Below are 26,939 nucleotides of genomic sequence, written 5' to 3'. Positions count from 1 at the left end.
TCTGCTTCTTCCTCACCCTATCTCACTCCCACTCGCAGCGAATTCACCTTCGGTCAAATGAATTAAAATGAATTAGCACGAGGCTTACATGGTATCTCTCTCTCAGTGCCCCTCTCTTGCTATTTCTTCTTGCTCTCCCCCTTCCTCTCTCTTTCTACTTCTCCTTGTCGAAGAGAGCGAAAGATCACTCAAAATCGTCGTCTACTTTCTCTCTAAAAATAGTGGAAATCGGACTTCCAATGTTTAAAGACATTTCGAAATTGGAATCCGTGAAAGTGAAGCTCACAAGGGTCAACTTAGCCTCTCCCGCACTCCAACGCCCACATCCCTTTCCAACGGGTAATTTATACATCTTTTTGCCTCTCACTCTCTCCCCCTGAAAAAAGGTTACAAATTACAATAACGCCAATTTCTACACAGGGAAAAATAAGAAATTTGACTTTGTGTAATATTTTGAAGTGTTTAAATTGGGAAATTTTGGGGCATCCTTTCTTTCTTTATGTTATTTTATTTCTTTACTATATCGTATAATGCATACCATTATAAAGGTTATACATTCTATATTCTATGAATTCTATATTTCATCGATTTGATAACATATAAAATTTTTCCATATTTTTTCTTCTAATATTTTTTTTCCATTATTTTTCTCGTATTTCATTAGACTTTATGGAAACGAGGGGTCAGGCGATATTTATCTGCCATATGGTTTGCACTTGACTATAACGGTAATTACATCTAGGCACGGCATTGCCCCTGAATTTTAATGCAATGCACATACACACAAACACGCCATCACTCACACGAGCGCATCAAATGTTGCACATTTCGTTTGATTGTTTCCTCGATTTCGCGAACACATTCGCCTTGCTTTTTGTTGTTGCTATTATTATTGTTGATGTATTTTTCATAGCTTAACGGTAATCGCTATTTGCGACGACATTGAATATTCGTTACTAGCGTGGGCATAACTAATTGATCCGTAAAGATCATTAAAACTTTTCGAAGACCCAATATTTCCTGACGAGTTTGATGACTTTACAAAAGGTTTGGTTAAAATACTCTCTAAAACTTTTATAAAACTATAAAATCTCAGAAATGAATATATCGCTATGGACGGGTTTAATATGATATATGTATACAACCTCTTAAGTTAGCTAACAATTTTATCTGGTTTTCTGATAAGTTAAGTACAAAACAAGAGGAAACGCTATAGTCGAGTGCCGCGACTATAAGATACCCGTTACTGTTTTACACAATTTTAAAATATTAATTTTGCTAGTGGAAATTCACAAGGCGCCACCTATTGTCAGAGGAAGTATGTTGAGTATGCTTATAGTGACGTCACTTCCCATGTGAGGCCTTATAACCTAAATTTCTTCATAAATAGCGCAATAATGTTCCGATTTGAAAAACCTTTGGTAAATCGATAGATATTAACAGAAATAAGTTATACAAGGTCAAACAAAGGCATTCATAATAATATTATAGACGCCACAGTTTTCCGCGGTTTGTAGGCGTTAGAGTGGGCGTGGCCTAATGCAACTTCGTGGCAAGTTGCAGAGGCATCTACTAAATATGTGTTTCTAAGCAAAATTGTGTAGCTCTTATAGTTTTTGAGATTTTTGCATTTTTGGTTTTTCGGATTTTGTGGGCGTTAGAGTGGGCGTGGCTTGATCGGAAAAAACAATTCGCATTGGGGGCATCATAAAAACCTACATGCTTAATCCGAACTTTCTATTACGAATAGTTACCGAGATATCAGCTTTTCTAGAAAATCCGAAAACCGTCTTTTTGAGCCTTGTGGGCGTATGGGTGGGTGAGGCCGGATAGTAGTACTACTATAAGATGCGCTGTCATCTAAAGATTATACTTTCTGAATTTCAACTTTCTAACTGCAATAGTTCCTATGATTTCAGTAATTTTAGTTTTTTGCGATTTGTGGGCGTTAGAGTGGGCGTGGCAGGATGCTGTAATAAACTTGCGCTGTCCCGGGACCTCAAGAATCTTCATGCTTAATCTCAACTTTGTATCTGCTATAGTTCCTGAGATCTCAGCGTTCATACGGACGGACGGACGGACGGACGGACGGACGGACGGACGGACGGACGGACGGACAGACGGACATGGCTCAATCGACTTCGCTATTGATCCTGATCAAGAATATATATACTTTATAGGGTCGCAAAAGCTTCCTTCTATCTGTTACATACTTTTCAACGAATCTAGTATACCCTTTTACTCTACGAGTAACGGGTATAAAAAGACTGCATTTTGATAAATCTTATCACCGGAAAATTGCTGTAAACTGTCAGAGATTTACAATTCAAATAAGTTATGAATCATTTTTATAGACGATAAAAAAAAGAAAGGGAAACTGAAATTAGTTCTTACCTGGCTAGAGCCATTCTAACATGAGATAGCCCTCCTAGAGGCAACGCCAGGGTATCCACTTTGAAGGTTTTTCTTCCACAACTCCTCGCACGGAACTCAAATGAAAAATCAAAACTTTTGTCTTGATTTTTCCAACTTGCTGATATTTTGATTTCTTGATTTATTCAATTACTGACAATTTTTGCTTTTATTTTTGGCACTTTTTAAAGGTCTTGCTTTATATTGTTAGCACATAAACGTCATCTTGCTTTAACGCTAGGTTATTTAAAGAGATAAATTAATATTTTGGTTTCACAGTTTCACAGTCAATAACAACGACCAAACGCCTTGAAATATGCAACCTTTCTTACACTCAACACCTTTGCAAACAAAGAAAAACCAGATAGGTTAAAGTAAAACAAGAATACTGAGATATAGCACATCAATTTTATCACATTCAATTGCGAGACGAACGTGTGTGACCATATAATGACCAAGTTGGGTACAACCCATCGTATACGTGATATTTGCACGCGAAATTATCAAAAAAGCCAAACAACGACGCGCACACAAACTCACTCTGACACACCTATACAACGAAAGAGAAGGGTGAAAAAACCAGCGTACAATGTTCAATGCCAAATCAAAATAAAAATAAAGCCAACAAATAAAGATACTGAAAACAACATCGACGTACGAAAATGATTCAAGTTATCAGCAGAATTTTATGTGATAAGCTGCTAAATTAAACAAAGAGATAGCCTTGTCTCTTTCACTCCTGGCTGCTTCTATCTCTTTCTATGCTCTTGCACATGGCTTTGCTTGCCGGCATTAAAAAACGCTCAGCCTCGGCCAAATAGTAATGAAATCAATAAATACAAAAATGAAATATACATATACAAAAATACGAAAGAAAACGCGAAGAGGAGCAACGCTTCCGCAGCTGGCCGGCAAAATAAATCAGTGCAAAAGCAGAAATCAACTTTGGAGGTCATCACTGACGCCCCCGACTGCGGCTAGAAGAAGAAACCCCCTTAGCAGAACAAGAATCTTCTGCTGCTGCTGCTGTAAGAAGAGAACCTACCAAACAAAAAAACAAGCTACAGTGAAACTAAATAGCAAAAGTCCAAGCATGATGGATGGAGAAACTAGAAAAATCAAATAAAAACCACTCACTAAATTCCATTCCGTAGTCATGAGCGTACAAGGTTCTTCCTATATCACTCGATTCCACTTTTATACATACAAAAAACAATATAGAAAAAGAAAACACAAAAAAAAATACAACGACAAAAAGCTCTCAGCCTGCGCAAGTGAAAAAGCTACAATTTTGTGTTTGCAAAGTCAGACAAAATAAAAAAGCTGCGCCGGCGTTTGCTCGCTGACCTCAGCTGCTTATTTACCCACAAGTGCAAGCGAGTTGGCTATAACAAATAAGAGCAAGTAAGATGAGAGACAGAGAGGTGGCGAACAAAGTTCTCTCATTTATAAACAATAAACAAAAATATTGGACAGAGGGCAGCACATGTTTTTAATTGAACTGCACGAACACGCAGAAAAGCTTTTTGCAAGTCCAAACATGTGTAATACCCCAAAGATATCCCTCTCTTTCTGGCTCTATTCAAAATGTCAATGCTATTTCGTTTTTTTTTTTGTTTCAACTTTTCTTGCACGTCTGGCAACGCTGCTAATCGAAAAGCTTTGTTTTTTAAACAAATACAAATTAATATAAATTTAATCAAATTCGTATTCGTCTCTATAAACATGTGATTTGCGTCACAACCGAAAGAAAGAGAGAGTAGGCAATAGAGGGGTGTGAAAAAGAGGGGGAGTGTGTGTGTTAGATAGAAAGAGAAAGAGCGAGAGAGAGCCTGTGCCGGGTGTTAAAAAGCCGACTCTACCCAAAGATATAGAAAAAGTTGCCTTGCTTTTCAGCTTCTTTGCTTGCTTTATTCTCGAGTTTCGAGCTTAAGGTTGGGTTTATTTCCATATAGCTGTGTATATAGCCTAAAACATTTCGAAGGGCGTTAGATTGAGGAAGTTGTTAAGGTCTGTTGTTGTCGTTGTTGCTGTTGCCCAAAGCTCATTTGTCATTCACTTTTTATGTTTAATTGCGCGTGTTTTTGAACTCCAAAAAAAGATTTTAATACATTTTTCAGTTAACGACTTTTTGGATTAAGGTCACTTATCGAAAACTTCGCGATATTCGTAGAAAACTGTTGTTTTTCGTTAACCTTAAGAATTCTAAACACTTTTTGTAAACGACTGGGGCATTTACCGTTGCGAATTTTGGGTGTTAAAATGGGAAAATCGGTTAGCAACACAGATGGGAATTATTTTTCCGTGAAAAACACACACTCGCTACGCGCAGCAGCTGACGACTGAGCTTTTTTCTTAATATATATTTTTTGTTTTGCCTGAGCAAAGTGTGTTTGTTTTGCTTTTGCCGGAGAGCTTTGTCGCTGAACGAAAAGAGAGCGAAAGAGAACAAGAACGAAAGCTTCGGTAACCAGCATTTTTTGAGAGAAACTTAGAAGAAGAATAGTTTTCATCTATAGATTTCAAGTTCTCGAAAAGTAAATACTTTGAGTATGAATAAAATAAACAATTAAGATTCATTTTGATATGATAATTAGTTTAAAAGAGAAACATTATTTTAGAAACATTTTAGTAAATCATATTACTAACCCTCAAGTTTTTATATTACCCCTTCTTTTCACTATCTTGGCTGGTTTCTGTAATTGATTGTATAATTCTAGGATCTTTGAAACTGATATCAAATCAGATTAAATTGATTTTAATCGTTAATAGCATACTTATAGGCGCCTCGAAGAGAGATTTCCAATCAGATTTCGATTGGATTTATTTCTTATCAACTTGAAGACAGTTTTAAGCATTACAATATATGATTGCATAGTTTTAGGCACTCATAAAAAATAGTTTATATTACGTATTCGAAAACCCCGAGTCCAATCAGACAATTTAAATTAAAATTCTTATCATCAAATTAATCATAATATTTAAAAATTTTTGTAATTCTGAGTAAAATATTTTCAAAACTTGACAATTCTCCAGATTCAGCCAACAAAAAGCCAAACTACCATCACTCTTTAGAATCAAGTTAAAAGCTCCCTGCTAGATGTTTGATGGCAGTGGCTTTTGACTCTCAAGGCCCTTATCAAGGCTATTTCCGTGGCTATCAACTCAGCAGCTTATCAGATAGAGAGAGACAGAGCGAGAGCGAGAAAGCTAATCCCCAAGAATTAATGACTTAATAATTGCCACTGGCGCTGTTCAATTGAAATTACATATAGCTTATGGCCAACTACCTTAGCCCGTTCAGATATTCCAAGCTTAATGGCAGAGATCTGGCTAAGAAACTTACCTTAATAATGTTATTACTGCTGTGCTATTCCTTCCTGTAATTTACAAGCCGAAGCCAAACGAGAGTCGAGGTGTCTGGAATAAAAACAAGAAAAACATTAATGTTGACAATTATATAAAATTTTGTTTAGCGATGGTAATAAATAAATATATATTATTCTTTTCAAATAAAAAAAACTTGTTTTTATCTGGTTTGAAGTGGTCAGTGGTAACATTGGCGAGCAAAACAATAGAAACAAAGATGGTTAAAAATAAAAAATGTTAAGTGATTTAAATACTTATTATTCTAAAAAGTTTTATTAGAGCATGAAAAATATTGTTTTCTGTAAATATTTTATTATAAGATTCTTATTTCTATAGTTCTACTTCTCTTTAAAACTCATCCTTGTATGATTTTAAAATAAAATTAAATGTAATTATTATTTTAAACACAGCTGTATCTGTATTTTTAAAATATTATTTGCATACACGCCAAGAATTTCAAAATCAACAACAACAACAAAATCGGTTCAACGTCTTTGACTTTGCACACCGCCTTATACTGTTGTTGTCTTTATAATATTATGGTTGTTTTACTTGCTGTTTCCATTGTGTTGAGTTGCTTACATACTTAACCAAAGTCGTTGCCACTCGCTGCACAAAAACAACAACAATAAGAACAGCAGCAGTAACAACAACAATTACTTTGACAGCACAAAGTTCTCAAGTGAACAACCTGAACATCGTGGAAGCGCTACCATAAACGTCAAAGTCAACAAAGCGGGTCAAAACAGGCAAGCGGAAAGTTTTGGGGCGGAGAGAGAGAGTTGAGTTATATATATATATATATATATATCAAACGAGTATATATAGGATATATTGCAAGTCACAGGTTCTTGAGAAACTGGGGATAGCCCCTGGGCCTAGGTCAATTCAATTTTACCAAAACAAAAACATTATCAATTTGGCTTGGTTTCTTTTTTTGATAAGACTACAAGTTTTTCCGCTTCAAATCATTCAAACTAACAAGTTTTGATTATACTAATCAAAACATGACTTTTCATAAATGACATTTGAATAGGAAGTTTGGATGTTTCCCATTTTACTCAAACAATAAACTATTTGTAAGAAAAAGATAAATATTTCATCTTACCCATTATACATCTCATTATCTTCACCTTATTATTATACAAATTGTATAAAAATAGTATAGAAATAAACATAGAAATACAAAATTAGTATTTCATAATCAAATCAGCTCTTGAGATTAATCTATTACCTATAAACAAAATTCTAATCTCAGTACTTACAATATAATTTATTTAATCAATTTTAAAGGGGCGACAACTAGAATACATACATAAAACAGGCTAGATAACATATATATATATATTTCTTAAGTAGCAATTTGTCTTATCAGACAGAGTTGTCATTTAATTTAAAAGAACCCAGCAATGCTTCGTAGGCAATTTTTCGGCGAATGCGAAGAGTTTTCTAACCACCGATTCATAATGAGACTGCTTTTTTTGGGAACTCATTCCGGGGGGGACCGTTCAGGCAATCTATTAGAACCTACCTCTAAAGGAATCGTCTGTCTCAAGTGCTTTTGTTCTTGGACACAAACAAAGATAAGGTAATACCACGGCCCAGTGGCGAAATTGTTTAATACGATCCAAGATTGGAAGAACTATTTTCCGAAACACTTAGTTTCAATTTGGCACGCTACCAGTGCAGACCAAAAATATAGAGTCGCAATGATCGTAATATATCTATTGATCAGTGCAGTCACTTTGCTATATGTCTACCTCAAGTACACATTTAGCTACTGGGATCGAAAGGGTTTTCCCTCTACAGGAGTGAGCATCCCTTTCGGTGCCCTGGACTCCGTGACAAAGGGTAAAAGATCCTTCGGACTGGCCATCTATGATATGTACAAAGCAACAAAGGAACCAGTTGTTGGCTTGTATTTGACTTTGAGACCTGCTCTCCTGGTTAGAGATGCTCAACTGGCTCATGATATCCTGGTTAAGGACTTTTCCAAATTCCATGATCGAGGTGTTTATGTGGATGAGGAGAACGATCCCATGTCCGCCGGATTGTTTCAAATGGAAGGAGCTAATTGGAGAGCTCTACGTACCAAACTTACGCCCTCTTTTACTTCTGGAAAACTGAAGGCAATGTTTGAGACCTCCGATTCCGTTGGAGATAAGTTGGTATCAACCATTAAGGCTGATTTGCCTGAGACGGGCAGCAAGGAGATTGATATCAAGAGTCTAATGTCAACGTAAGTCAAAGGATTAAAAGGATAACAAAGTTTTTATACCTCCTATAATAATTGCTGAACTTATATTAAAAAATAACTAATATTCTAATTCCAACCCGTAGATATGCCATCGATATTATTGCCACAAGCATTTTTGGCCTTGACGTTGATAGCTTCGCAGATCCAAACAATGAATTTCTGGCTATAAGTAAAAAGATCAATCGGCTTAATTTTCAGGATATTGTTCGTGGTGCAGCACTGTTTCTTTATCCTGGGTAAAAATAATATACAATCAAAACTGCTTTTGGTTACCAAAATATTTTAACTTAATTTAATTTAGATTGGAAAAGTTCTTTGTAAGAATTGGCTGGAAACAGGAGGCCAATGAAATGATGCGCGAACTAGCCCATCGCACTGTCGACCTTCGGGAAAAGAACAACATAGTCCGTAAGGATTTGCTTCAACTCCTTCTTCAATTACGAAATCAGGGACAGGTCAACACAGATGACAATGTTTGGACAGCTGAAAGTACCAAAAACGGTGTAAAATCGATGTCCAAGGATCTGATAGCCGGTCAGCTTTTCCTATTCTACGCAGCTGGTTTTGAGACAACAGCCTCGACAGCATCATTCACTCTCTACGAGCTTACCCAAAATCCTGAAGTGATGGAAAAGGCGAAGGAAGATGTCCACAATGCTATCGAAAAGAATGGGGGAAAGCTGAACTACGATGCCATCGCGGATATGAAGTATCTGGAGGCCTGTATCATGGGTAAGTCTATTTAAAAATAAAGTATATTTTCTACTTATGTAACCATATCTATATCAATCCTACAGAAACCGCTCGCAAGTACCCAGCTCTCCCATTCCTGAATAGAATCTGCACTCAGGACTTTTCCGTGCCCGATAGCAACAAAGTGATCAAGAAGGGAACACAAATTATAATCTCACTTCTGGGAATGCACCTCGATTCGGAGTACTTCCCCGATCCGATAAGCTATCAGCCAGAACGCTATCTGGAAGATAACAAAAACTACAACAAAGCTGCCTATATGCCTTTTGGAGAGGGTCCTAGGATGTGCATTGGTAAGAAAGCCTTTCTACTCTATAAAATCAGATTCTCCAGAGCTCAAAAAGCTTCCGAGTACTGTACGTTTATCAAGAATCTAAAAAACTTCCTTTTCTTTTTCTATATTTCCAGGTGCCCGTATGGGAAAAGTGAATGTGAAAATAGCGATTGCCAAGGTTCTGTCTAATTTCGATTTGGAAATCCGCAAGGAAAAACAGGAGATTGAGTTTGGAATCCATGGAGTAACGCTGATGCCCAAGCATGGCGTTCCCATTAGACTTTCCCTGAAGAAGTAACTTCTCCCATAAATATTTATATATACTAAATATGTAAATGTAATTAGTTTAAATAAAATCCTACAAATAAAGCTTTATTCATCAAAAATATGGAATGTGCCTTATCGAACCAGTTTTGAAATTTACCAGTAATTTGTAACAATCAGAGCCTTATAAATATGAATAGATTAGGGAAGATCTAACACCTAATTTATTGAGCAAGGCCAGACGCCATAGCTTCAAGAATACTAAATAAGAATCGGCACGTGCTTTTTATAATTATCAAATGGCTTTTGGGCGTATCATCGGTGCAGGGTTGCCTAGTGCTTCGAAAGAAATCATTACCTGCAAATAAAATAAGACTCTCTCAAGCTCTCAAACCGCCATACCGCTCTTTCAAACAAACTGGAAAACTGATCACTTACCTCCAGTGCCTAGCCCAACAAAAATTATAAAAATAATCAGCCCAGCTCTCTATGGCAAAACGCGTTCGGAAAAACTATCTAACGGCTAGAATTCGGCAGTCTTTGCGGACAAAATATAATCAATATAATCGGAATATATATATATTGATTGGCGCAGTCACATTGCTGAAACATTGCTCTCATTGTTAAACACTGCTCTGTCAACGGAAAGTTCTAAAAATGGTGGAAAAACCATGTCTAAGAACCTAATTGCCGGTCAACTAGCTATTTGTCATTTACATGCGACTGCCAAAATCCTGAAGCTATGGAAAAGGCGAAGGAGGATGTTCACAATGCTATGGGAAAACCATGGAGGAAAGCTGACCTACGGGGCCATCGCAAAGGGATGGATTCTCGGTAAGTTTTAACCAATAACCAGAAATAATGATATTGTTATATTTCCTTACAGAAACTCCTCGCAAATATAACACTCTACCTATAAGAATTTGCACTCAGGTCTGCCCTGTTCTCGACAGTAAACTAGTGATCAAGAAGGGAATCCCTGTTTGGAAACCATCGGGATCCTGAGTACTTCCCAGATCGGCTTAGCTATCAGCCAGAAAGCTACCTAGAAAATGAAAAAAAAAAAATAACACAAGCTGCATATGTGCCGTTTGAAGGGCCCCCAAGGAGAAGCAGGAGATCGAGTTCGGGATAAATGGAGTAACGCTGATGCCAAAGTCAGGTGTTCGTCAGTCGCTCAAGAAGTAGCCTATCAAAACCGATAGACCCCCATTTTGTAGAAGCAAATTTGGGTATACTTAAAATTTGATTGCAATCCTAATATATATGTATATATCATTGCTATTCGTTTCTGTAAACCCTATAAATAAAGCAATCTATAAAAAATAGTGCTTCTTTTTCAAAACTAATTCGCTTGAGGGTAGACTACACTTTTCAGACCAGCAATTATTAGTAATCAGTGTCCAAGTTATAGTATTAATATATAACGAGACCCCCTTTGATATTTAAAAGTTTTTTTTTTCGAAATATGTAGTTAATCTCAAACATTTATATTAATAAAAGGCTTGGTTTTATATAAGTTCAGACTTTATTGCGTATTTATCAACATTTTTGTATGCAATAACAAACAAATTTTCTATAAACTGCGTTGTGCGATAAAGATTCGTAGAATGCAATCATTACACATACCTCTATGCATGTAAAATGAGTTTGTAAAACAAACATCGTCGTTTGCTTGCCCAAGTTAAATAAAATGTGTGACAAATGCAGTCAATAAGAAAATCCTATTTGTAATTTGACAAATTAATAAGTTTATAGTTCCTTTGAAACACAATTTCACAATAAAGAAATAATTAAATAATTAATGGTTTTATTATTTACAATTTTAAGTCTTTGACTAAAAAACCCATAGCTAAAAACCTACTAACTATACATAGTTACATATATAATTTTCTATACAAAGAGTATAATTATCAAGAAGCATTTTGTCGTATCATCAGAGCAGGGTTGCCTAGTTAGTCGAAAGAACACATTATCTGCTACCTGTAGAGAGCTCTCTAAACGCTTCGTCACCCTGAAGAGGCAACAAACCCCACGGATCTTCTATTCAAACAAATAGACATACCTACCTGAATACCTCTAAAGGAATCACTGCGGTCCGAATGCTTACGTCCGAGCCCAATGATAATGTAATCAGCACAGCTATATGGCGAAATGCTCTCTAACTCTCTAACGACTATAAATCGACAATGTGCTCTGACAAGTCAGTTGCGTTTTCGAGCGCTAAAAGTGCGGTCATAGAGTGAACAAGAACAGAATCAATATGATCGGAATATACCTATTGATCGGTGCAGTCACATTGCTATATGTCTATCTCAAGTGGACATTTAGCTACTGGGATCGAAAGGGTTTTCCTTCTACAGGAGTGAGCATCCCATTCGGTGCCCTAGACTCTGTGACAAAAGGGGAAAAGATCCTTCGGACTGGCCATCTACGATATGTACAAAGCGACAAAGGAACCAGTTGTTGGATTGTATCTCACTTTGAGACCTGCTCTCCTAGTTAGAGATGCTCAACTTGCACATGACGTCTTGGTCAAGGACTTTGCTAGTTTCCATGATCGCGGTGTTTATGTGGATGAGGAGAATGATCCGATGTCGGGGAGTTTGTTCCAACTGGAAGGTGCCAGTTGGAGGGCCTTACGAAATAAGCTTTCACCCTCGTTCACCTCTGGAAAACTCAAGGCCATGTTTCAGACGTCTAATTCGGTGGGTGACAAGTTAGTAGCCAGCATAAGGGAACAACTACCTGAATCAGGCAGCAAGGAGCTGGAGATGAAGAGGCTTATGGCAACGTAAGTATACATATATAACAAATATTTACCTACCACAAAAATACTTCGTAAACATTGTTTATTTGTCGAAGCTTTTCAGTGTGCCTATCAGTCTATCACTTAAATTCTTTATATAGCCTGAAAAAATGTAATAATCTATGTAATATATCTGATAAAACCTCACAAATTTTTAATATATGATCGTAACTAATTGTAGACTGCTATCTACTTATCTGATAGATAACTAACTATGCACTTTATCTTCCTACCAACAGCTTTGCCATCGATATTATTGCCACAACTATTTTTGGACTCGATGTTGATAGTTTCGCTGATCCTAACAATGAATTCCAGGTAATCAGCAAAAAGGTCAATCGGAAAAACTTTGAAGACATTGTTCGAGGGACAGCAAGTTTCCTCTTTCCCGGGTATGTTTAAAAGGTTAAAAAACTTAGCAAAAAAACCAACAATGTTTTATTTTCTTAGCCTGGAAAAATTCTTCGTACGAATTGGCTGGAAACAGGAGGCCACCGAAAGGATGCGCGAGTTGTCTCACAGAACCGTAGACCTAAGAGAGAAGAACAACATAGTCCGAAAAGATTTGCTTCAGCTCCTTCTTCAATTACGGAATCAGGGACAGGTTAACACTGATGACAATGTCTGGTCAGCGGAGAGTACTACAAATGGTGTGAAATCTATGTCCAAAGACCTGATTGCCGGACAACTGTTCCTCTTCTACATAGCTGGCTATGAGACCACAGCCTCTACAGCATCCTTCACTCTCTATGAGCTTACCCAAAATCCTGAAATTTTGGAAAAGGCAAAGGAGGATGTACGGAAAGCTATCGAAAAGCATGGAGAACTGTCCTACGATGCTATCGCGGATATGAAGTATCTGGAGGCCTGTGTTCTCGGTAAATTTTAAACCAATAATCAGCAATAATGATGTAATAATTATAAATTTCGTACAGAAACTTCTCGCAAATATCCCGCTCTTCCAATTCTAAACAGAATCTGCACTCAGGATTATCCTGTGCCCGACAGTAAGCTAGTCATTAAGAAGGGAACACCAATTATAATCTCCCTGTTTGGAATCCACCGGGATCCGGAGTACTTCCCCGGATCCGCTTAGCTATCAACCGGAACGCTATCTGGAAGATAACAAAAACTACAACCAAGCGGCTTATTTACCATTTGGGGAGGGTCCTAGGATGTGTATTGGTAAGATATGATGGGATCAACATGGTTAAAGTGGTATTATATACTAATATGTATATAAAAATACTATTTTTCCTGTCCTAAATACTGGGAAATGGACCCCTATTGTACCGTTAGCCCCAATGAATCCCTCAGATATTTCATGGAATCTAAAGTATTTTTTTCAATTTTTTAGGCGCCCGCATGGGAAAGGTGAATGTGAAGATAGCGATTGCCAAGATTCTGTCGAACTTCGATTTGGAGATCCCCAAAGAAAAGCAAGAAATTGAGTTTGGAATTAATGGAGTACCGCTTATGCCCAAGACAGGTGTACCCGTTCGTCTTTCCCTCAAGAAGTAGCTCCTAATTTCACAATAAAACTTTGTTAATGGTAAATAAACGTTCAAAATATAAAGAAAATATGGACAAACATTTCAATTGGATGCATTTCTCCCCCTCCTTCTCTTTCACACACATCAACAAACACACATGCACACGCATACGCACCTTTGTAAATGTAAATAATTTTTTGTTCTGTGCTTTACATAAGTCACCCTATTTACTCGACAATTAAGGAATTTTGAGTAAACTTTAGCTGATTGACTGCACTTTTGCAGATGCCCAGAATCTCCATATGGCCGGGAAATGCACTTTTTCCAGCTATGACAACACAATATGGCCGAAAAAATACTCTTTCACTTTTTCCAGGCCAAGTTGTGTGAACTGCGCCACACACACGCACACACAATCACACGCGTACGCACTGGGGGCACGCACACTTTTACACACGCGGCGATGACGTTTTCGGCCCACAATGCATTCAATTAACGCGTTTTTTCGCGGCTAATTTGATTGCACTCGTTCGGCGGCGACCCTTGGCTATTACTTTGCAAATTTCCAAGTTAATACGACGTATTTGGCGAATCAGCGAATCACTCGCTTCCCATGCTGCGGCACACACTCACACGCTACCACCCACACGGACGCATACATATGTTTGTCGTCAACGATCTGGCAATACCGCAGTAATGCAACTCTGGATGGCCATTCGGCGGATTTTGGCCGTTTACCGCCAAATATTTTATAGCTAGTGGGTCAGTAATTTTGTTTACTCGAAAAATTAACACTTGCTATTAAAAAGAAGTAATAAGGTCTTGCTGTGTACTTTATTTAATTCATTTATAATTGTATATTAGTTTACATTTTATTTATTAAATTTATATTTTCTTTTATCATTTTTTTTTGCTTCATTGATAATTATAATTAAATATAGTAAAATAAAATAATAAGATATTAAAAAACGTAAATAGATGTAAATATTGCTATGTACTTATATAGCTTTTTTTGTGACTACCCCGCAGTTCACTGCAGCCCTGTTCGTGTTTTTCTCAACATCAGGTGGCAACTCCTATGTTTTTCTCGGCTGACGAAAAAATTGACCAAATAAAATCAATTAAATTAATATTGCAGTTTGCAAATTTTCAGTAAAAGTGCGGGCGGACAATATTAGAAAAACACATAGTTTTTCAAGTGCGTAACCTAAGCAGGCGTATATGTGTAATCGTGCGTATTCCGTAAACGTCACACGCATATAAGGCCCACGCACACAGATAAAGAGAGCGGAGCCCGACTATTTACTTTGATCACCACGTAGTAACTAGATAAAACTAGCGATTACGGATTAAGGCGACATGGACGGCAACAAGGACGAGGCACAGCGGTGCATTGACTTCGCTGTTCAGGCGCTCGCCGAGGGCAAAATCGAAAAGGCGGAAAAGTTTCTTTTGAAGGCGGAGAAACTCTTTCCAACGGAGAATGCAAAGAGTAAGGATAATGGGGGAAAGGGATCAACAAAGCCCCTATTAACATAACCTTCTTATTTTGACAAGCCTTTCTTCGGTAACCCCTTAGAAAACGGTATCTTATCAATAAAAACATCAATGATATGTTTGTGTTTTCCAACCCGTCGTGGTTTTGTTATCTAAAAAATGGTGGTATGATTTTAATCAAGCAAGGTATTAAAATTTTAATTGTGTGATTAAGGGTCATATATTAAGTTTCTAAACTTTGTTTTTATTGATCCGTTAACGATAGAATATTGCGACGCAGATTATAATAGGTTAATGATTAATAATAAATAAAAAAAATATAGTAGTTTTATTAATTTTTCAGGATAGTAAACCTTCAAAGCGAATTTATATCACATAATTTAAATAACATAACTCCATAACATGTCAATAAAAGATCCCAAATCCACCTTAACTTATGCACCATCTAAATAATTAAGTAAATAGTTTTATTTTGTGATACCCACATGCTAATTACAAACAATATATAAAATATGAAGTTTTATCTAATGACGTGTTTTATTGCAACTTTTAGAGCTACTGGCCCAGGTGAAGAGCACCCCAGGCAACGCAAGTAATGGCAAATCTCGTCCAGCGGCTGCCAGTGATGAGAAGGACAGTGGTCCTAGGAAACGTGTAAACTCAGATTCTCGTTCCAATGCGCCGGATTATACCAATGATCAGTTGGAGGCTGTGCGAAAGGTCAAAAAGTAAGTGTCATTACTTATTTAAAAAAAAATAAACTCTTAACGTTTTAAATTTAAATCACCTTTAATTAGATGTAAGGACTACTATGAAGTGTTGGGCGTAAGCAAGACGGCCACGGATTCAGAGATCAAAAAGGCCTACAAGAAGCTAGCCCTGCAATTGCATCCGGACAAGAACAAGGCCCCTGGATCGGTGGAGGCGTTTAAAGCTCTTGGTAATGCTGCCGGCGTCCTTACAGATGCCGAAAAGCGCAAGAACTACGACCTGTACGGTATCAATGAGTCGCATAATGGTCACGGCAACAATGGAGGTCATCATGGACATGGTCAATACTATAACAACGAATATGGATATTCGCGTGGTTTCCAGGCTGACATCAGTGCCGAGGAGCTGTTCAATATGTTCTTCAACGGCGGATTCCCCCAAGCAGAATGTCTATATGCGGCAGCAGCGACGTCGTCATCAAGCTCGCGAAGATCGTGATGTAAGGGCTTCAATTTACATTCATTTTGCAAATTAAAACTATATTTCTTTATTTAGGGACAAAATTCATCAGCTTGGATCAATTTGCTACCTATCTTACTGCTAATTGGACTCTCCATGATGTCCTCCTTCTTCATCTCGGATCCCATGTACAGCCTGACGCCCTCTCAGTAAATACACCCTTAAGGCCTCACGAAATGCAGTACTAATTAAGTTTTCTCTTTAATCTCCAGTAAATATTCTGTAAAGCGTGAGACGAATGGCCTAAAGGTACCATACTATGTAAAGGACAACTTCTATTCAGAGTATCAAGGATCAGTGGCCCGATTAGAGGAATCCGTTGAAGAAGACTTTGTCAATAGTCTTAAGCACTCGTGCAGTCGAGAACGGAATTATCGTAAGTTAATCGCAGTAAATCCTATAAAACTGAAAATAAAAAAAAATATTTTCAGGCGACGCAATGTTGGCCAAGGCGCGTACCTTTGGCGATCGGGACCTGTACAGAAAGGCGCAGAATATCAATACGCCATCGTGCGAGAATCTACAAAAGTATTTAAGCACATAATTTAGTTAATGCTACTACACGAAATCCTACTTTTCTCCCATATCCCCAATTTTAAACCTTAACTGGGTTGTAGTCTTGTAGTCTATTGCTTTATTTGTTATAAAAGAATTTCATTGTCTGTTTGTTTCATAATTTATATTTCTATTCAAATACCTTTCATCTCTCCCTCCTCAAAAAACCAAACCAAAAAACGAATTGGAATGAAATGCATAGAGCTGCTATGAGATATCAGGTTTTCCCTAGAAATGTTTGGTAGCGCGCTCGATCGGTTGATCGACAATTATTATTTCTATAGAGCAATCGGCAATATGTGAGAGCGAAGCAAACGCAACTGCCAAAAAGTCATATATAATACGAGTATAAGTGGGAGGCTGAGACGAAGGACTATTGTTTTTTCATTTAGAAAATCGGATATCTATAAATATAAATTATACAAGGATACGCATGATCACATATATTGATAGTCAAATTGTCAAAATGGTTTTTCTTAAGGACACCCAAGAGTGCATGGGCGGCAGTGGCGATACTCTGAATAAAATTACAAGTTATTATTACACCAAAAAATAAATATCATTTTGCCGACGAGAAAATCGGGGTTTGTTCTGTTGTGGGCTTAAAAGTTTGTTTTGTTATTCTTCGCTAGAGTTTATAAATGTACAAATAAAGCAGTGTTACGCTACATAAAAGAAACAGGCGGCGGTTAGTCCAGGTTCCCTCAAGCACCTTAGTTGCTGATGATGGCCTCCAAAGCTGCCACTACGTCGCCGCTCTGCTCGCGGAGCACTTTCTCGGCCTGCGCCTTGCTAACCAGCAGCTCATTCATCTGAAACAGAGAAAGAATATGGAAATTACTTTGGGTGTTCAGGAGGAAGAAGGCGGTCTGCCCTGCTTGGGAACTAAAATTCGTTTTTAATAGACTTTATTTGGACTAATCAACCTATTTGAGATATATTTTTAAGTTAAAATACTTATTATGGATCTTAATTCTTAATGGATCGTAGAGCAATAATTAGACTATAAAGCGGAGCAGGTAATAAAGAGCAGAATGTAATATTTAACTAATATATTATACGACCATGAGTTCGTAGGACAAGAGTTAAGATTAACAATCACATCTGGGAACAAACTACCAATAACGATAGTCTGGGGATCCACAAACTTTACCGATGGAAAATAGAGAATAATTTAAAGAAAAAGAAAGATAAAGAACATATCATATCTTGTATCCTATTTTACAAAAAACCCCATTAAAGATTTGGTTACGTACAATCAGTTCAATATCCTCCTTCTTGACTTGGACTTTTTGGAGTTCTTTTTCCTTGGCTACTCGAAGCTCGTTTTCTTTGTTACGCTGGTTGCCAAACTGTTCCACGGCCTGTAAATGAAAATATACCATCATTATTACTTAAATTATTTTTTTATAAGAATATAATATACATACACTGGATATGTTGGCCGCGGAGATCTCTTTTTCCTCGGCATAATCAGTAACGCGTTCCAAATCTGAAAGTTAGATGGATTTTAATTATGGTGTTCCTTTTATAATATAACTACAATCAGTTTATTATGATGGAGACTTAGAACTATATTCATTTTTAGAAACCACTTTACGAAATATTCATTTCTTTTAGACTATGATAATAACAGAATTGAGATTGTAGGATCTATTTCCAACTTTTCAACGAATGCAAAATACAACTCATAAAAGACAGTGATATCCAGTTTTGAGCGCCAAATAGTGTATGGGCACCTTAATTCATGATATTCCATAAATGATTTTTTTTAAATTTCTTATGGGTAGGTTGGTTGGTTGCAGGAGGGGGGTGTCAAATATTTACCTGCGGCGCCGTCGTCATGCCGTTTCACATCGGATTTCTTTTGTTTTTGATCCTGCTCATCATCCTCCACCTCTTCCCGACCGTTAATTTCCTCAGCTTCCGTCATTCTCAAAATTTTTCGTCTGTTGTATTTAATAAATTATTTGCAATTTTTACGTTTAGTTCGGCACCTCGTGCGATTAGAGATGGACAACCAGCGATGACAGTATCGATATGGCTAACTATCGGAAGAGAAATTAATATGTGGAGTTGCCATCTTGTCATGTTTTAAAGAATGTGCGGTAGCCCTGCTTGAATGGGCGCAAAGTTTGAAAAAGATTTTTATATTTGTATTTTTGAAACGGAGAAATAGTAAAATCATTAAGAGACAAGAAATATTAACATTTTGTTTAGCAATGTGAAACAATTTAATTTTGATAAGCAATCAATAACCTTTAAGGTTTTCTATGGTTAAATTTAATTCATGTTCGAATTAATTTTAATTAAAAAATAAAATAAAAAAGTGGAAGTGTTACGACTTATTAGCGTTTCTTTTCACTATATATATTATTTAAAGTAGTTTAAAATGATAATAATAATAATAATATTTATTTAAGAATCACGACCTTTTTTGGATGGTTTTTAAGTCCAAGTTTTCTATTTTAGCTTGATATTTAATTTTCTAAGTTATTCAAAATGTTAAAAAAATTGCAGGAACTTCTTAGCCTTTTTTTTCAATTCAATTTAAACTTAAAGTCGCACTTTATGTGTCAACCGCAAAACTAATTAAAATTGTCTCGCACATGGAACGTAAGTAACTGCCTTTGGCGTTTTTCTCGTTTCTTTTGCCCATTCGAAATTTTTGCGTTTGCGGTCAAAATGTTAATTATAAGTTTGATGCCCGGCTATAATTAGATTTTGCAATAGCAACAGAGGCATGAATACTTTTCTACACCCATGTGTGTTATCCTTTTTTTTGCTGCTCTCCTAGCGGGGGTCTTCTACGCTCAACAATGTGTGTGCGTGTGTGTATCAGTGTGTCCTGTTGACATAATCGTTTGCCATCATGATTAATTTAATTGTCACTTTGACGTAAGGACACTCACAGTTCCTCCTTCTTTCCAACATTGCTTGGCTTGAAAATCAAGATTAATTAGCATCCATGACCATGGGCGGTCAACATCATTTGTTAGGGGGTGTGTCGGTGTCTCTGTGTGTGTGTGTGTGTGTTTGCAAATTGGGGGTGCAGAAAAAAAGGGGGAGCCACGCGGGGTGGCAACATATGGGCACTGCATTTAATTCGATTTTATTTCGGCACCAGCGGGGTTTTCGCCAGAATTTCACATGTAGAGCAGAGCGGGTGATAGGAAAATAAAATGAAAAGTGGAACATGGCAACTCCAGTTTTTTCAGAGATCCTTTACCAATGCTCTTTGGAAAATCTAAGTAAATATTTTATAAATGAATTCCAAAACGCTAACTAGATTTTAAATTTAGTTAGTTTTAAAAAAACGTATATTTTTAAAAATTTATAAAAAGTTATACAAGGACTTCTTTAGTAATTTTTATTGATAATTTATATAATTTTGTGAAATTTTGAACTGAATTATTAAACGAAATCGTAATATCAATTAGTTAGTTACTAAGAATAACTAATTTACCCTTTTAAAGAGTGTACAAAAAGGGGCACGTGAATTTTGTTTACCCAAAGAATCTCAGCTTAAACGCAGCATATGTGATTGGCAGCAACAGGCAATGCATTGTTAGCCCAGTTCTCGATTTTACCACCCAATTTCAACCCAACTTTTTTCCCCACTCACTTTTTTCGTTGGTCTTGCGTTTGCCAATTGGAAATTAAATTATGGTGCTAATTAGCGCAGCACATAAATTAAGTTGGCAATTTCGGTTGGCATTGTGGTTGGCAATGGCAAATTGAGCGTTGCATATCTACAGGGGCATCCTCCGTCTCTATGTGTGTGTGTGGGGGTGTGTGTGTTGTATTGGTGTGACTGTTGGCACCCGAAAATTCACACAGTAATTTCTTCTTTTTTGTTTGCCATTTTTTGGGGGTAAATTCTCTTGCTTGCGTGACGTAATTTAAGTTGCATTGTCTCCGCGAAGGGCAAACATTTTTCGCCAACTTTGTTGTTTCTCTTCTTTTGGTGGTTACTTTTTGCTTTTTACATTCGTTTTTATTGTTTCTTTTTTGTTGGTTTGGCTTGTGGTTATTGTTTTGAGTGTGCTATATACATAGATGTGAAGATAGTAAAGGCAACACGCCATAAATGTGTTATCGGGATTGTGTAATAATTTAAGGCTCAAGAAATGTTGAAAAATGTGTGGCTTTTTTATGGTTTTGAACATTTAAAGCATTTTTCAGTGACTTTAAAATTGTTTCATTGTTTTGTTTTCTTAGCAAAACTTATTAAAACACAAATTTGAATCTTTATTATTAGTCATTTTGAGCCCTGAATGATATTTCTGTGTCCGGTAACCAAATTAATTCAAGGATTTGACAATGAATGTATGTTCAATTTGGTTTACCTCCCCCGAAAATCAACATTCCTGTTGGCTCAATGAAACCCCATGCGCTTCCTGCTCTATTTTGGGGTATTCCCTTCATGAACTGAATGACCAATGCAATTGACTGCACAAACAGCAGGGGTCAACTTAATAGGATTGAATATTAACAAACTGACTTCAGTCTTTTAAACGAAATTTAGAAGTTTTTGTGGATTTTGTGGCATTTTGATATAAATAACTTCTAACTGAAAAAGTGGTTTATTTTCTTAAAAAATTCAGTAATATACAAAAATTCTTATATTTTTAAAGTTTTCATAAGTATATTTATAATAAAAAAATCTTATAATTATAGTTAGACCTTCCATTTCATGTACTAAAATCTCAACCCCTCCTGTTTTATATGCCTTTGTCTGTGTGTGTGCTTTTCCAGGCTGCCAAGGCCCACCATGTCCACGTCTGTGCCAAATGACATTGGGCTGTGGCACATTCGTGGCCAGTCAATAAATAAATTAGCATAGCAAATAAATTAAGAAAATGCAATTTTCAAGAACTGTTGCACAGACAACGGCATTGGGCTATCCTGCAGCAACCCTTCACCAAAAATTTCCATTCAAATTCCAAATTCAAGGACAGTCTTTAAATTTCAGTTTGAGAATATTGCCGTTTCTGGCTCATTGCATGCATAATTGGCTAGCAAACTCAATTACGCTAATAACACTCGAAAGCCCGGCTCAAATCTAGTGTATGTCTATGTGTCCTTAAATATTTATGTTGATGGGTGAGCGCTTGACTGACGCCACGAGAAATTATCCTTATAGTAACCGAAAAAAAAAAAAACAGAAAACCCCAACCTAAGAAACGAAGTTGGAGGCAAATAATTGAGCCATTGAAGGCGCTCGAATGGTCAGCAAAAGTTCCAAGTTCTAACAGATAGCGAAGTAGGAAAACTTACTCTTTGCAAAAGGATACTTTCAGTTGGGTTATATCCTTGAGGTTGGAGATGGGTCTCCTCGCTGGAGTTCGTGTGGCGAAGGCGACCTATTGACGAGCTTTATCGGGGTGTACATAAACCATAATCGCAATTGGCAAGTGGTCGCCACTCGAGGAAGCATCCTTTTGGCTATTGTCATGCTTCACAGGATGGACACACAGCCACGGATTCAACGGGCATAAACGCACAAACGATACAGTTTGCAAAATAATCATTAGCTATGAAATCAAAACTGAAAGAAAACCAACTTTAAACGTGGGGCCAAAGTGGAAAATTTCTATTGTAAAGTGAGAAAGGTTTTTATTTCCTTTTATTCCTATTATTATGTATTTTATAAATATTTTTATTAGATTTAATTTTAGATTAGATTAAGATTTTGGTTTAGATTTATATATATAAGTTTTTTAATATACTAAGTAGCTTTTCCTTGAAAATTCTTAGATGTAAGAAAGAGTTGGAAGTTGAAAGAAAAAGTTCTTTCTTAAAACTCTATTTATTTTCAAAGGTTCTGTGTTAAGCTATCAAATTTCTTCCCAATTTGTTCTCTCATTTAAAAACAAAAAAGAAAAGAATCTCTTTTTATTTCTCTCAGTGCACTTTCTGACGCTGGGCATTGGCCAGTTTGGAACGCATCGAACGGAAGCCGCTGCTCATTCATTTAAAACTTGTCTGCAAGTTGCCAAGTTGTTCTCTTCCTTTAGCCACTCCGCAGAAAAGAAGGTGCAAGCCCTCGAGTTTGTCTGTGTGTTGTAAAGAGTCTCCCTCCTCCGCTCACTTTTCCTAAACCATTTCCTCATGCCTCCCCTCAATGCCATAATGTATCCCTGACATTTTGCAACTTTTGCGTTTAACAATTTCGCTTCCTTCCGCTGGCTAAACGGCGCCAGGTTGTCGTGGAAATTTGTTTTAATCGTCATCTTTGCCATCTACGTAAGCGTTTTCCCAGTCCCTAAGCTCCGCACAAACATTTTCCACCTCCTCAAGGGTTCGTTGACAGTAACTCCTTTCGGTTATCGATGGCCTGTTCAATATTTTATTAGTGTCGTTAGGCGAAACGACTCCAAACATCCTTTATACACATACTCGTATACCTTTTGCCTGACTTTTCCTTTGGTTTTTCTTCACGTTTTCTTTTTCTTTATTTTTGGGTCTTTGGTTTTGTCTCAATAAATTTTTATTTGCCAGTAGGTTAGTTTGCCGGCTTTCATTCATTTTTAGTGTCTGTTTCAGATTTACATAAGTTACCTATACGGATTGCCGAAGAGGTACTTAGCCCAGAGGTAGACAATTGACCGCCTAAAAGATTAATGGTTTTGAGGGAATGGGGAGGATAAAAGTGAATTAAGTTATTGGCAAACTGTTTGAGAAAGTGAGAAGGAGTTTTCAAAAAATCTTTACAATTTTGATGGGGAAATTTGTAAGGAATTTATTTCCTAAATTAGTTCAATATTTGTGGTTAAGATGGCCTTGGTAAGATTTCTTGAGAGTGAGTAAAATTTGTTTATAATTTAAAGTTAAATTTAAAGTTCTTTTAACTAATTTCACTAATGAAATGAATAAATTATTAAGTAAACTTATTAAAAACTAAGTAAAAAACAAATAAATTTGTTCAACAGAAAAGTAAAAATGTGTTTAAGTTGAGTTGAAAATCTAAAAAAATTTTCTTTGATTTTGTTACTTTCCACAACAGAAAAATCCTTCCTGTCATATACATTGTTGCCTAATGCATTTTGCCACCCACCTTCTTATCTCACCTTTCCAAACAAAAAATGCAAAACTCCAAAGAAAACCACAAAAATGCCAAATATGCAGAATCTTCATTATTGAAAAACTTGCGATAAGCTTGAGGAACTTTTGCAGACGAGCGAGAGAGTGCATAAACATGGGCAGCTAGCTATCCTTATCAATAGGGGATATAGCATAACAAACCATAACCCTTACGTTCGATGGCAGTGCGTATATTTTCGCAGACTTTATAACCGGCAAACACTAAAACTGTCTGCCATTGTGTCATGCATTTAAGTTTAAACGTTATTATTGTCGCCTGACAGTCTCCGCCAATTTGGCATAATGTGTAATATTTCTTTTTTATAACCGAACTACGCATCCGCCTTCAGCCACCGCGCACTTAAGGTGTACCAAGTGGAAGCGAGAGAGGTTTAGGAAAGAAGAGTGAGAAACATACAACCCATATATCCTGGTTGGGTGGGGGTGTAAAGGATAATAAAGGATAAATGGCATTGCATACTTCTCAGCGGAACCACAATTCTTTTCTTTCTTTAGTCTCAGAAATGAAGGAATGGACTAGAGATTACTTAGTTTTAATAATAAAAATTTTATTTAATTAATTAATTTAAAATAATTATGACTTTTAGTTTTTTATTTTTAATGAAATCAATAAATTATTATTAGAAAAATTATTACAGAAAAAGAGTTCATAAATTTCATACATAGAAATGAAAATAAATTTTAAAGAATATATTAAAAGACAATAACCTTTTTGTACTTATTATTTTGTTTACTTCATATATTACTCTAGTCGTACATCACACTCTTCCCAAATATAATTCCAGGGTATTGGTAGAGTGTGTAAATCAATGAACACATCCGGCTATCCGCCTAATATATAACATTATTTATAATTTCCATACAAATTATTCTTTATTTATTTTTTCAAAACTTACCCCTTTTCGAGGGGTAAAGAAGAGAGAAACTTGTTCTTTCGTTCTACTCAATCAATTTTATGTGCTCACCATCCAAAAATGGAAAAAAAAACGTTTGCTGAAATCAAAAGCGTAGAAAAAGTGCAAGACATCTTCAAAAGTTAATTTTTCGCCTGAATGTTACTAATTAGAAGAGCAGTAGCCAGACTTTTTGCCGAAAATAAGTGGAAGGTGTGAGTTGCGATTACACTGAGAAAAAAACCTAACCGACTAGCTATAAAAACTTTTAAGCTAAAAATTCATTTAAATTCCAAACTGATTCTGTCAAAGACAGCAATTTCTTTAAGTTTAAAAAATAACTAAAAAATTCCTTGTTAACTGAAAATTAAAACTAAAACCTGTTATTTTCAGCATAAAATTTGACCCCTATTTTTTGTTACTGTATTTAGCAAAGCCAAAGGCAAGAAGGCGAAAACGAATGAGTGAAAAAAAAACCATCAAATGTCTATACATCATTTTAACAATCAATCAACTTGAGCGCAGTTAATCCACACGAATCGTGTTACATGCGGCCAAAAAGGGGAGGGGAACAACGGTTGATTTGCAAGCTGGAGTGGGTGGATTGGTCAGGGCCAGGTCAGGCCAAGGGGTCAGCTGTGCTCGACTTGACTTGAGCCAAACTGGAAATCTTGTATATTAATCAGTCTATTAGACACGATTTGTTCCACTGTCCTCCACATGGCGTTGCGATTATTCAATCAGGGTCCATGAAGCTGGAGAGACCCTCACAGTGGGTCGTCCGTTCATTTGGACGTCCAAGTAGAGACGATCGACCCCTAGCAAGTTTTCAAGGGGGAGCCCTTTTGTTTGCTGTGTGGGTAAAAGCCGTGTAACTCATGTCTGGTCTTGTATTTGGCCCAAGGGGTCTGCTTTTTTTTTGAAGGTTTTTCTTGTTTGTGCTACGACCTTGAAAGTAACGCACAGGTGAATTTTTATGCCTATCAGGGGGACTGAAGGTAGAAAAGGTATTTCATAACATGGCTTTGGGGATTTTAATGAATGATTTGGCATAATGAAAGTAAAAAGTTGTACTCAGTTTTAACATGCAAGCTTTAAAAAAATGCTTAAGATTTTTTAATGACATCTAAATACCCTACAACTCCACTTCTACATCTTTAATATAAAACCTTATAGCAGATAATATACTAACACATAATAAAAACTATAATTGTTAATACCCTTTAAACACTTTAAGCATTATTTTCTCTCTTATTTTTAATGTCTTCATAAACTTAAATGTGTGAATATAAAAACACTTTCCTCAATACCCAGAAAAAAGTCAATCAAACACATGAGTTTTCCAGCTTAATATCGCATAGCTTAATGCCATCATCAAATAACCATATGACAGCCCACAAAATTCAAATGACTTAGCCATATTGCAACCCTTTAGCTGTTTGTCTCATTAAACATAAATTTCCATTTGACCATAAACAATCGACACTAAACATAATCCAAAACTCATTATAAATCAATATCGATATTTCATTTTGGTTAAATAAGATGTCTGAGCAGTTTTCCTATCAAGTGTCCAAGCAGTAGCTGTCCATCTTAGGGAACTAAACCATTTATGGCATTTTCTTCAATGAAAATTTTCGCTCATATCGTAAAGTTTGTGTGTTGTGTGTTTTTTATGAACCCGATGGAAAATGGCCAGCGATAGAAAAGGCATCAAATTTGATGGCGTCTATGGGAAAGTTGATGAGACTTTGCCTTCGGTTGAGATGGAATATTTGTCGAAAAATGTTTGAGACCGGCCAAGAAGGTCTTTAAAGGCCAAAAGGGTCAAGCTCAATTGAGCAGCATTTGCATATTGAAGTGACTTGAACAGAGTTGACGCAAGGCGACTTAAATCGCTTCTATGAAGGAGATACATACATCCGAGATGGGGGGGTTGGGGTGAAAAGATAGTGGCTTAACATATCCCTGAACCCTTAACCTCAATTATGCAGCGAGGGAAAAATGTACTTACTTATATTCGGAA

General features: G+C 36.5%; 5 protein-coding genes across 6 annotated transcripts in view; 3 read left to right on the top strand and 2 right to left on the bottom strand.

The window, feature by feature from the left end:
• The window catches only part of LOC108116861 (protein roadkill), a 67,781-nt gene extending 53,503 nt beyond the window's left edge, over positions 1–14,278 (bottom strand). Inside the window, exons 1-2 of one of the 2 annotated variants that reach the window (XM_017228927.2) lie at positions 13,807–14,278; positions 5,759–5,832 (exon numbers count right to left, since the gene is read on the bottom strand). Coding sequence is in view for 1 of the 2 variants with exons in the window: in XM_017228926.2 (XP_017084415.1) it covers positions 2,395–2,408 (14 nt within the window). In the remaining variant the exon portion in view is untranslated. Of the gene's footprint in view, positions 1–2,394; positions 2,650–4,651; positions 4,722–5,758; positions 5,833–13,806 lie in introns of those variants that run through there. The other variant, XM_017228926.2, reaches the window with a different exon arrangement.
• LOC108116862 (probable cytochrome P450 6d5) lies at positions 7,439–9,636 on the top strand. Its single transcript, XM_017228928.2, has 5 exons — positions 7,439–8,020; positions 8,122–8,274; positions 8,340–8,770; positions 8,836–9,084; positions 9,200–9,636. Exons 1-5 carry the CDS (start codon positions 7,491–7,493, stop codon positions 9,361–9,363), a joined length of 1,527 nt encoding a protein of 508 aa, XP_017084417.2. The 5' UTR covers positions 7,439–7,490; the 3' UTR covers positions 9,364–9,636.
• On the top strand, positions 11,527–13,721 carry LOC108116863 (probable cytochrome P450 6d5). The gene is given in 7 exon segments (XM_017228929.2): positions 11,527–11,730; positions 11,732–12,123; positions 12,378–12,530; positions 12,589–13,016; positions 13,074–13,219; positions 13,221–13,323; positions 13,496–13,721. Coding segments are annotated over 7 exon segments (1,524 nt in total). The 5' UTR covers positions 11,527–11,592; the 3' UTR covers positions 13,660–13,721.
• Positions 14,279–14,666: 388 nt separating the features above from the next.
• On the top strand, positions 14,667–17,020 carry LOC108116970 (dnaJ homolog subfamily B member 12). The gene is given in 7 exon segments (XM_017229129.2): positions 14,667–15,123; positions 15,682–15,856; positions 15,926–16,280; positions 16,282–16,338; positions 16,395–16,507; positions 16,571–16,734; positions 16,790–17,020. Coding segments are annotated over 7 exon segments (1,110 nt in total). The 5' UTR covers positions 14,667–14,990; the 3' UTR covers positions 16,903–17,020.
• Positions 17,021–17,502: 482 nt separating this feature from the next.
• LOC108116971 (huntingtin-interacting protein K) lies at positions 17,503–18,949 on the bottom strand. The gene is made up of 4 exons (XM_017229130.2): positions 18,741–18,949; positions 18,344–18,405; positions 18,170–18,277; positions 17,503–17,725 (listed from the first exon to the last, which is right to left on the bottom strand). The coding sequence occupies exons 1-4, from the start codon at positions 18,844–18,846 to the stop codon at positions 17,627–17,629; spliced, it is 375 nt and encodes a 124-aa protein (XP_017084619.1). The 5' UTR covers positions 18,847–18,949; the 3' UTR covers positions 17,503–17,626.
• Positions 18,950–26,939: the final 7,990 nt, after the last annotated feature.

The sequence above is a fragment of the Drosophila eugracilis genome, unplaced genomic scaffold (genome assembly GCF_018153835.1).
Source record: "Drosophila eugracilis isolate 14026-0451.02 unplaced genomic scaffold, ASM1815383v1 contig_401, whole genome shotgun sequence".
Classification (NCBI taxonomy): domain Eukaryota; kingdom Metazoa; phylum Arthropoda; class Insecta; order Diptera; family Drosophilidae; genus Drosophila; species Drosophila eugracilis.
The sequence above is the reverse complement of the archived record's forward strand: the minus strand, read 5'-3'. Positions and strand labels throughout refer to the sequence as shown.

Excerpts from the sequence above, each read along its gene's own strand:
- LOC108116862 (XM_017228928.2), top strand. The coding sequence starts at position 7,491 with ATGATCGTAATATATCTATTGATCAGTGCAGTCACTTTGCTATATGTC. Across the intron at positions 8,275-8,339 it reads GCACTGTTTCTTTATCCTGG|ATTGGAAAAGTTCTTTGTAA; the intron begins GTAAAAATAATA and ends AATTTAATTTAG. Across the intron at positions 8,771-8,835 it reads TCTGGAGGCCTGTATCATGG|AAACCGCTCGCAAGTACCCA; the intron begins GTAAGTCTATTT and ends TCAATCCTACAG.
- LOC108116971 (XM_017229130.2), bottom strand. The coding sequence starts at position 18,846 with ATGACGGAAGCTGAGGAAATTAACGGTCGGGAAGAGGTGGAGGATGAT. Across the intron at positions 18,278-18,343 it reads CCGCGGCCAACATATCCAGT|GCCGTGGAACAGTTTGGCAA; the intron begins GTATGTATATTA and ends TTTCATTTACAG. Across the intron at positions 17,726-18,169 it reads AGGAGGATATTGAACTGATT|ATGAATGAGCTGCTGGTTAG; the intron begins GTACGTAACCAA and ends TCTCTGTTTCAG.